At 41.7% G+C, this 10,355-nt stretch overlaps 1 protein-coding gene across 1 annotated transcript; it reads right to left on the reverse strand.

Moving 5' to 3' along the window:
* Positions 1-4,376: 4,376 nt before the first annotated feature.
* Positions 4,377-9,206, reverse strand: gdf6b (growth differentiation factor 6b). The gene is given in 2 exon segments (XM_023975795.2): positions 4,377-7,938; positions 8,342-9,206. Coding segments are annotated over 2 exon segments (1,239 nt in total). The 5' UTR covers positions 8,682-9,206; the 3' UTR covers positions 4,377-7,039.
* Between the last annotated feature and the right edge of the window lie 1,149 nt (positions 9,207-10,355).

Below are 10,355 nucleotides of genomic sequence, written 5' to 3' on the forward strand. Positions count from 1 at the left end.
TTTTGTTCTCTCCTGTTCTGCCTTGAAGTAGCCTCTCCTTTTTACATCTTACTTGTTGTATGGGGCCGGTTGGGGCAGGCTGCCYTTCTGCACAGAGAAAGGCAGGGGAGGGCTGTAGAAAGCATCACACACATTCCTTTCCCTTGTTCCCCTCTTTCTCTTGATTGCCAAACTCTTTATTACTGGATGTATACCTTGTAGAATGCACACAGGCCACAGAGACAATAGGCCACTTGACCTTTTGGTCTGTAGGAAAAGGCATGCTCAAATCTCATGTCAGGATCCTCTCTTACCATTGTTTTCAGGACTGAAGCCTGAATGTAGCATCTATACTAGGGGTCAGGCCATGCATCTGCCCACCACGCCTCACCAACCAATTTGTTTGTCCCTCTTCCGCCTCTCCACAGCCAGACACATACACATACAGCCCACCCGTGGAATATAGAGTTTTACCCCCTTAAACCCCGTAAACTGTCACTCAAGCCATTCAACTATCTCTCAATTCAACTATCTCTCAATTCAACTATCTCTCAATTCAACTATCTCTCATATGAAATAACACATGTGGAATCATGTTGTAACCAAAAAAGTGATAAACAAATCAATGTTATATTTTAGATTCTTCAAAGTAGCCACCCCTTGCCTTGATGACAGCTTTGCACACTCTTGGCAATATATTTTGATTTGTWTCACAGTTTTTTGGTTGCTACATAATTCCATATGTGTTATTTCATAGTTTTGATGTCTTCACTATTATTCTACAATGTAGAAAATAGTAAAAATGAAGAAATACCCTTGAATGAGTAGGGGTGTCCAAACTTTTGACTGGTACTGTATGTGACAAACAGGCTTTGAGAGAGTCCTGTTTAGACTGGTGTCCTATAAGGTATAGCAAACAGGTTTGGTGTAGGGGGACTATAGKYGTGGAGGCTCCTTAGAGGAGSAAGGGGAGAACCATCCTCCTCAGTGAATTTCATATTTTTTTWATTATTTTGAAACATTGAACAAGTTAACCGTTTTAGATTAAACTATACTAAATATATTCACGTCACCAAATAATTTATAAAAAAAACACTGTTTTGCAATTAAGGTCTACAGTAGCCTCACGAGCACTCTGTAGAGGTAGCACCATGGTATAGCCCGGAGGACAGCTAGTCTCTCTCCTCCTCTGGGCACTGACTTCAATACAAAACCTAGGAGGCCATGGTTCTCACCCCCTTCGATAGACTTACACAGTAATTATGACACCTTCTGGAGAACGTCCTCCAACCTATCAAAGCTCTTGCAGCATGAACTTACATTTTGTCCAKKCAATCAAAGGACCAGGGAATTAATCTAGTACTGGAAGCATAAGCTACAGCTTGTTGGCACTAGAGTGCAAAAATTTGGTYAGTAGTTGACTCAAAGAGAGAGAAAGACAATAACGGAACAATTTTGGACTAATTCATTTCTTTAACTCTTGTGTGGTGTTCATGTTTTTGTTATTCACCCAATGTTCGCGGGTCTGATGGACCCACAACATTATTGGGTTTTTAAAACAATACAGCCATAACAATTTARGTAAAAATACTTAATACTTAGATGATGATTTATATCAATTACAATCAATATAGACCGCATACAGTACATGGTTAATATTTGCCATTTACCTCTGCTTGATCACATTTGTCAATAAAAGCGGCATTCGTTTATTAAAAATAAAAAAAAGATTTTTGTTTTCAAAAATCGCAGCGCTTCTTCTTGTWGCTACCGACTGCAAACTAGAATGATGAAAACTCTTAGTTCAAGAATTTTACTAACATCTCACTCACTACATTACCGTTCAAAGTTTGGGGTCACTTAGAAATGTCCTTGTTTTTTAAAGAAAAGCTCATTTTTGTTGTCCAGTGTAGACATTGTTCATGTTGTAAATGACTATTGTAGCTGGAAACGGCAGTTTTTAATGGAATATCTACATAGGCGTACAGAGGCCCATTATCAGCAACATCACTCCTGTGTTATGTCACGTTGTGTTAGCTAATCCAAGTTTATAATTTTAAAAGGCTAATTGATCATTAGAAAACCCTTTGACACCCTTGGTGTCCACATCACCAACAAACTAGAATGGTCCAAACACACCAAGACAGTCGTGAAGAGGGCACGACAAAGCCTATTCCACCTCAGGAAACTAAATAGATTTGGAATGGGTCCTGAGATCCTCAAAAGGTTCTACAGCTGCAACATCGAGAGCATCCTGACTGGTTGCATCACTGCCTGGTACGGAAATTGCTCGGCCTCTGAACGCAAGACACTACAGAGGGTAGTGCATATGGCCCAGTACATCACTGGGGCCAAGCTGCCTGCCATCCAGGACCTCTACACAAGGCGGTGTCAGAGGAAGGCCCTAAAAATTGTCAAAGACCCCAGCCACCCCAGACTGTTCTCTCTACTACCGCATGGCAGGCTGTACAAGAGTGCCAAGTCTAGGACAAAAAGGCTTCTTGACAGTTTTTTCCCCCAAGCCATAAGACTCCTGAACAGGTAATCAAATGGCTACCTGGACTATTTGTATTGTGCCCCCCCCAACCCCTCTTTTACTCTGCTGCTACTCTCTGTTTATCATATATGCATAGTCACTTTAAATATACATTCATGTACATGCTACCTCAATTGGCCCGACCAACCAGTGCTCCCGCACATTTGCTAACCTGCATTGGGTATAGGGTATAGGGTATAGGGCATAGGGTATTACGCAAGGTTAAATTGAGTTCCTCAGCTAGGTGGTTAACTGATTTTTGTCTTCTGACGTCCTTGGGTAGGCAGGGGGAGTCTGGAAGGGCATCAAGGAATCTTTGGGTTGTCTGAGAATTTATAGCACTTCTTTTGATGCTCCTTGGTTGGGGTCTGAGCAGATTATTTGTTGCGATTGCAAAAGTAATAAAATGGTGGTCCGATAGTCCAGGATTATGAMGAAAAACATTAAGATCCACCACATTTATTCCATGGGACAAAACTAGGTCCAGAGTATGACTGTGGCAGTGAGTAGGTCCAGAGACATGTTGGACAAAACCCACTGAGTCGATGATGGCGCCGAAAGCCTTTTGGAGTGGGTCTTTGGACTTTTCCATGTGAATATTAAAGTCAACAAAAATGTGAATATTATCTGCTATGACTACAAGGTCCGATAGGAATTCAGGGAACTCAGTGAGGAACGCTGTATATGGCCCAGGAAGCCTGTAAACAGTAGCTATAAAAAGTGATTAAGTAGGCTGCCTAGATTTCATGACTAGAAGCTCCAAAGACGAAAARGTGAAATTTGCTATCGTAATTGTTAGCAACACCTCCGCCTTTGCGGGATGCGCGGGGGATATGGTCACTAGTGTAACCAGGAGGTGAGGCCTCATTTAACACAGTAAATTCATCAGGCTTAAGTCATGTTTCAGTCAGYCCAATCACATCAAGATTATGATCAGTGATTAATTCATTGACTATAACTGCCTTTGAAGTGAGGGATCTAACATTAAGTAGCCCTATTTTGAGATGTGAGGTATCACGATCTCTTTCAATAATGGCAGGAATGGAGGAGGTCTTTATTCTAGTGAGATTGCTAAGGCGAACGCCGCCATGTTTAGTTTTGCCCAACCTAGGTCGAGGCAGAGACACGGTCTCAATGGAGATAGCTGAGCTGACTACACTGACTGTGCTAGTGGCAGACTCCACTAAGCTGGCAGGCTGGCTAACAGCCTGCTGCCTGGCCTGCACACTATTTCATTGTGGAGCTAGGGGAGTTAGAGCCCTGTCTATGTTCGTAGATAAGATGAGAGCACCCCTCCAGCTAGGATGGAGTACGTCACTCCTCAACAGGCCAGGCTTGGTCCTGTTTGTGGGTGAGTCCCAAAAAGAGGGCCAATTATCTACAAATTCTATCTTTTGGGAGGGGCAGAAAACAGTTTTCAACCAGCGACTGAGTTGTGAGACTCTGCTGTAGAGCTCATCACTCCCCCTAACTGGGAGGGTAAAGGGTAAAGAGTGCGAGAAAAGCGGGAGACAGGCAGACAGACAGGGAGACAGACAGGTTATTGGTGCTATGTTGAAACAGCAGGCCCAGGGAGGATGAAGACAGAGTAAAGGCACAGCAAACCTTTTTGTWAAAATTTTACTTGTTTTCACCTACACACACACTTTCCCACACTTTTATTACCCTCGTATGTAATATAAATGTGTAAGGGGGTGCACAGTGTGCACTCAATGAAAATGTGTTATTTTACATGTGTGCATTCACAGAAAATGAGTCAAGGCCAATCAGTCTCAGGTTGAAAAAATTATTAATTGTATTACTTTTCTTTTAGTAAACATTGAAAATAGGTCCCACAGACACGYACACCAAAATTAACACCAAAATAAAGAGGAAGCAAAAGATATATTTTTTGTTTGTTTTTACTTTCACTTAGCTAGAAAATGCAGCTAGCTAGTTTAGCCTACTCAAACAGAGAGGGAGGCTATGATTGCTGGCTGGCTATGGCTATCCAACACTGGAACTCTTCCAAGTCAAGGTAAGCTTTTGATTTTATAAATGTATTGCAACTGGGGCTCGCCAGTGTAACCACTAAACTGCTTGCTGCATGATTGTAGCGGGTTTACTAATGTGTTAGTTCTAGTRGCTTCGGCGATGTAGATAGGCTGTGTGTAGCGGTTGGCGGTTATGATATGAAGGTTTGGCTTGTTTTTTTTTGCTTGGTCACAGACAGCTGAAGTTTTGTGCATGGAAGTCTACAAACGAAGGGAAAAGGTGAGAGGAGGAGAGCGCAGAGATGCATGAAGGAATTTTACATTGAGCAAAAGTATCATGCTGTTCGTATGTGGGTGTTATGAAAGTGAACTTTGTTTGCGTGTGATCAGGGGTGTATTCATTCCGCCGATTCTGTTGAAAAACGTTTTTGAAACTTAAGCAAACGGAACGAAACGGGGATAAACATTCCTGAGTTTGTCCAATAGAAACTCTTGTTTGCAACTGTCGGACTAATAATTACACCCTTGATCAGCTAGATGCAGGCACGAGTGTTCAATGCGGTATTGAATGTATCACTGTCTGTCTCCTTGATTAATCGACCTGTGCATCTATGTGGTAAACTTTCATTCATAGGCTAGATTGTAGCAACCTCATGATGGGTACAGGGAAAATGTGAGTATCATGTAATAGCCTAAACCCATTGATGTTACATTGAGCTGGGTGATTGGAATATGAATAACAGTCATCCAATTTGCTGTAATAGAAATAAAGTCATSGTCATAAAGAAAATAATCGTCCTCCCTCATCTTAAACGGCACCGACCGCCACTGGACTATAGTGACACTGCACAATCGAGTAACGCAAATCAGTTCAAAACGCAATGATACACATATTTTGGAAAATTTAATCAAAATACATAATACAAAAGATAATTTAATATACTATTATATAAAACATGTAACCTTAACAGGTAAAAAAAGGAATATATAATTTGGTTAAATAATTTAATTGATTGTTGTTATCATTAATTTGTCATACAGTATGTATTTTCTTACAATTGTATTTGAATAATAATTASATCTCCATAGTTTTTTTGACACAATGTCAGGACAGTATCACCAATACACATTTGTAAACGTACCTTCTGTTTTAAATTTGTTAGAGAATATTAAATAAATTGGTTTTGAGTTCCAGTAGAAAATAGAAAGTAAAATACAAAATCCAACAAAGATTACTCTTAAATATTATYAAACAGGCTGTAACAGGTCTATAAACTATGGAGCAGTATATCATTGCAAAAACACAGGGGTCTTTTTTTCTGACTGGTAATCATTTCCTGTTTGAACAGTTAAGGCTCCCTCATTCTTTGCATGTTCAAATCTACACCATAAGGTTTACAAAATTCAATCTTTAAAGTTTTGAAATATGGTCCCTCTTTAAACAAACAACAACTTTTAAGACTTTCTGAAACCATCATTTATAAGGTCTTCATAGACGCTTTACAAACCCCATACTGTACGTTACCTTTTAAATAGTATGAATTTTCTTATTAATAAWTAAGTTCTGAAGCATCTACACATGGTTTATGAAGGCTTTGTTYAGCCTTCAAAGTTGTTGTTCGTTTATGGGACCTGAAATACAGTCTTGTACAGGACCAAAACATGATAGGTATTAAACCCCGACAGCAAYCTCCAAAAACAAAAATATAATAACTTATTGATAGAACATAAATTATAATTTCCATATCAAGTACTTACATATGGTAATATGAATCTCAGTGCATTACAGGAAAAGGCCCATGGGCATTATTTTATCACCTTGTATCTAACCACAACATGACTACGTTTGAAATGGCACCCAATTCCCTATATATTGTGTGCACTACACTATGTAGCTATGTAGGGAATAGGGTGCCATTTGGAACACAGYCTGAGCCCTTGGTTAAGTAGGCTAAGCCTGGGGGCATTTTTGGTGGAAGTGCACTTGAATTACACAGATGTTGCAACTCAATAAGGCTTTACATTCTGAGTAGCACTCAAGCATCCTCTCGAGTCGAAAGGCCAAGCCAAGGAGCTATGAAAGGACTTCTGCTGTTTGAATTATGTTTTTACATTGATATGACACATTTTTATTTTCAGTCATTTGCTGGGTGTTTAGAAGTGTCCCTCCTGTTAATTGGTCAATAAAAACATGTGACAGGGTTCAGGGAAGAAGTAGCCTCGCTTGCCAGGCTTAAACTGAGAACCAGACCAGGGAAGAAGAAATGAACGTGGTTTAGTTTGGGGCAGGTGATTATTAATCCCACCACACCATTTTACAATATTAGACWATGCTCTCTGTTCACCTGRGTCCCAAATGTACACCCTATTGCCTATATAGTGCTCTACTTTTGACCAGAGCCRTATAGATCAAAAGTAGTGCACTACATAGCGAATAGGGTGCCATTTGGGATGCAGACCATCAGGTAGCTTAAAGTATTGCCTTCACACCAGATAGGCCCTGATGATCACATTTCATTCCCACTCAAAACACAGCCTTTCCAAAAAGGCGTTACCTACAACCACACGACTCAACCACCATATCCTCATACTGCTTATACACCACATTATTTCCTGAGTCGATYTAGAGAATACTGATAGGGCTGAGTTTGGACGGGGCACAGCAGCTAGGAGGCATGTTGCTGGGGTTCATCGAATTCATAAGGGTCTGTATGATGGCATGGTTTGTGGGCTCTAGATGTGACCTCAGAGGAAAGTCACACACGCCCTCACAGTGGTARGCCTCGTAATCCAGAGGAGCGATGATCCAATCGTCCCAGCCCAGCTCTCTGAAGTTCACATGCAACGGCCTCTTGCTGCATCTCGATTTTGACTTTTTGCCATGCCTCTTCCCGTGGCGATTCTTCAATATCGCCGTCCTGCGTCTCCGGCTGGCTTTGGAATTAGAACGAGGGCCCCTCTCTTTCCCCTTTTCCCCAGGGCCAATCAATGTCCTTCCTTCTCTCCTTTCACTGAAAAGGGTCTGTCTCTTCTTGGACCTGGTGAACACAACTAAAATGGCCTTCTTTTGTTGTGAGCGACCATTTCTGTGAAAGCCCAGATGATGCAAGTCAAGCTCCCTCTCGGGGTTGTCCAGCATGGCCTTGACCTCCAGACAGAACTGTCTCCCGTGTGTGAGGTGATCCCTGTCCTTAAATATTTCCCACACGTCCAACACCTCCCATCTGGGCCGATGGGACTCCTGAAGATCCAACGTTCTGGAGTCCAGCAGCTGCTGAGAGCGGCAGGAGAGTAGCTGAATGTCCACTGGCTCCATTTCCGACATCCTGAAATTCCCAGACACTTTGGTGTATATCCTCAGCTCAGCCCCCAGCACCTCAGCTCTGTCTGAGAGGGTTGAGACGTCAAACAGATACTGCTGTCGTCGCAAAGGGGAGAGTGGGAGGTCATCTGTGAAAGGCATTAAATAATTGCAGTCAGATACTTTTTCGGGGGGGAGCATTCTTTAAAGAAATCACTTTCATGCAATAGGATTTTTACCCATTGTTTATCTTCACTTTATGAAAATCACACMGACAATTTCAAAACAGTCCACCTATAATATAATAGGCTGTAAATGTGAGTATTTTTTAGCATTAAACGGAGGATTAGTTCAATTTTGTAGATTGGATGTAGATTTGGAATTTTTTATTCACAAGAGAGAAAACACGACTGATATATACAGTCAGGAATGTGGCTACGTTACACAAACATTCATAACACATTTACCAGGCTACAGCATGGTGAGTGGACGAGAGAAACATTCAAAATGGAAACTGCTATTTTAAACGTGTCTTAAATGTTTTTTACATACCTTGTCCGATGTCCACAAAACTTGCTATAGTGTTAGCTGCTTTTGACGACCGAAAGAAACTTGCGTTTAGCCCCAATTTTTCGGCTGTAGAGAAAGTCTTATAAATTGAAAGCATGTAGTCGTGTGGTTCAACTGGATCTTTGAGCCCACCCTTGTAATACCGCTCATTTGATGATGAGTAGATATCTTTGAAATATTTTGCCTCTCGTCCATCAAATACTTTCGTGACCTTGCTGCTCTTTGAGGCAGACGGAAGGAAAATAGTAAATGATTGAAAACATGGTAAATCCCATACACATGTGAGGACCGCGTAAAATGTGGTTATTTGATAGAAATCCATAATTTTCCAAATAAATAGATTGATAAAAAAACGTCAGCGAAATGTCAAATATGTGTCAGAGTAGATGCTTAATATGTGGCGAAGGGACCACGGGCACTATCGAAGCTGGACTTCATCCACTTTCAACAAGTGCCGGCGTTGCAGTGTGCACTACACGGGATCGTCAACTGGGCTAAAAGGAGCGCAAAAACACGCCCAGCTTGGAATTCACTCGCTGCTAATAGTGGACCGGCGGGTTCTAACTTATATCATCATGGTAGGAAAGCAATCAAAGCATCATGTCCTAGTTTACCATCCTGGTAAAGACATGGTCAAATACAAAGACTTCCAGGAGCCTGACACAACAGCCGTCGTGTATTTCTTAGCTATCACGTTACCTTCAGCAGGTGTACTTCTTCACATGGACTCGTGTGTTCTATTTACTTCAAATGTTGGCACATTCACCTCTCCTTCCTATGACACAGTTCTTAAACAACACTGGTGAGTTCTGTCGGTTTAAAACATGATTCATATCAACAGCATTCCTTGTTGACATTAGGCTACATCTAATATCCAGTCATGATTGTGTCTCCAGCCATTTCAGCGCATTCCTCAAGAATGGAACTATTACAATTTATGGAGGTTTCCGCCCCCTAGTGAATAAACGACGCAAGCGCTTGGACAGAAAGACAACTTTCGATGCTGCTTTCAGCACCATGGACAGCGTCTTATCATACAACAACATGACAAGCGTTAACTTCAAAAGAGCAGTGGTGGAACAAGTAGCATCCCCAATCGTCATACCTGAGTAAAAGTAAAGATGCCTTAATAGAAAAGAGTAATAGTCTAAAGTTACTTGAGTAAAAGTCTAAAAGTATTTGGTTTTCAATATAWCTATGCTGTATATACAKAAGTATGTGGACACCCCTTCTAATTAATGGATTTGGCTATTTCAGCCACACCCGTTGCTGAAGGGTGTATACAATTGATCACACAGCTATGCAATCTCCATAGACAAACATTGGCAGTAGAATGGCCTTACTGATGAGCTCAGTGACTTTCGGTGTGGCACCGTCATAGCATGCCACCTTTCCAACAAATCAGTTCGTCCAATGTCTGCCCTGCTAGAGATGCCCCGGTCAACTGTAAGTGCTGTTATTGTGAAGTGTAAACGGCTAGGAGCAACAACGGATCAGCCGCAAAGTGGTAGGCCACACAAGCTCAAAGAACGGTTGCGCCGAGTGCTGAAACACGTAGCGCATAAAAATCGTCTGTCCTTGGTTGTTGCAACACTTACTATCGAGTTCCAAACTGCCTCTGAAAGCAACATCAGCACAAGAACTGTTCGTCGGGAGGTTCTTGAAATGTGTTTCCATGGCCGAGCAGCCGCACACAAGCCTAAGATCACCAAGCGCAARCCCAAGCATCGGCTGGAMTMYMGTAAAGCTCTCTGRCATTGGACTCTGGAGCAGTGGAAACGCGTTCTCTAGAGCAGTGGTTCCCAAACTTTTTARAGTCCCGTACCCCTTCAAACATTCAACCTCCAGCTGCYTACCCCCTCTAGCACCAGGGTCAGCGRACTCTCAAATGTTGTTTTTTGCCATCATTGTAAGCCTGCCACACACACACTATACGATACATTAATTAAACATAAGTATGAGTGTGAGTTTTTATCACAACCCGGCTCGTGGGAAG

This window comes from Salvelinus sp. IW2-2015, linkage group LG31, assembly GCF_002910315.2.
Source record: "Salvelinus sp. IW2-2015 linkage group LG31, ASM291031v2, whole genome shotgun sequence".
Lineage (NCBI taxonomy): Eukaryota > Metazoa > Chordata > Actinopteri > Salmoniformes > Salmonidae > Salvelinus > Salvelinus sp. IW2-2015.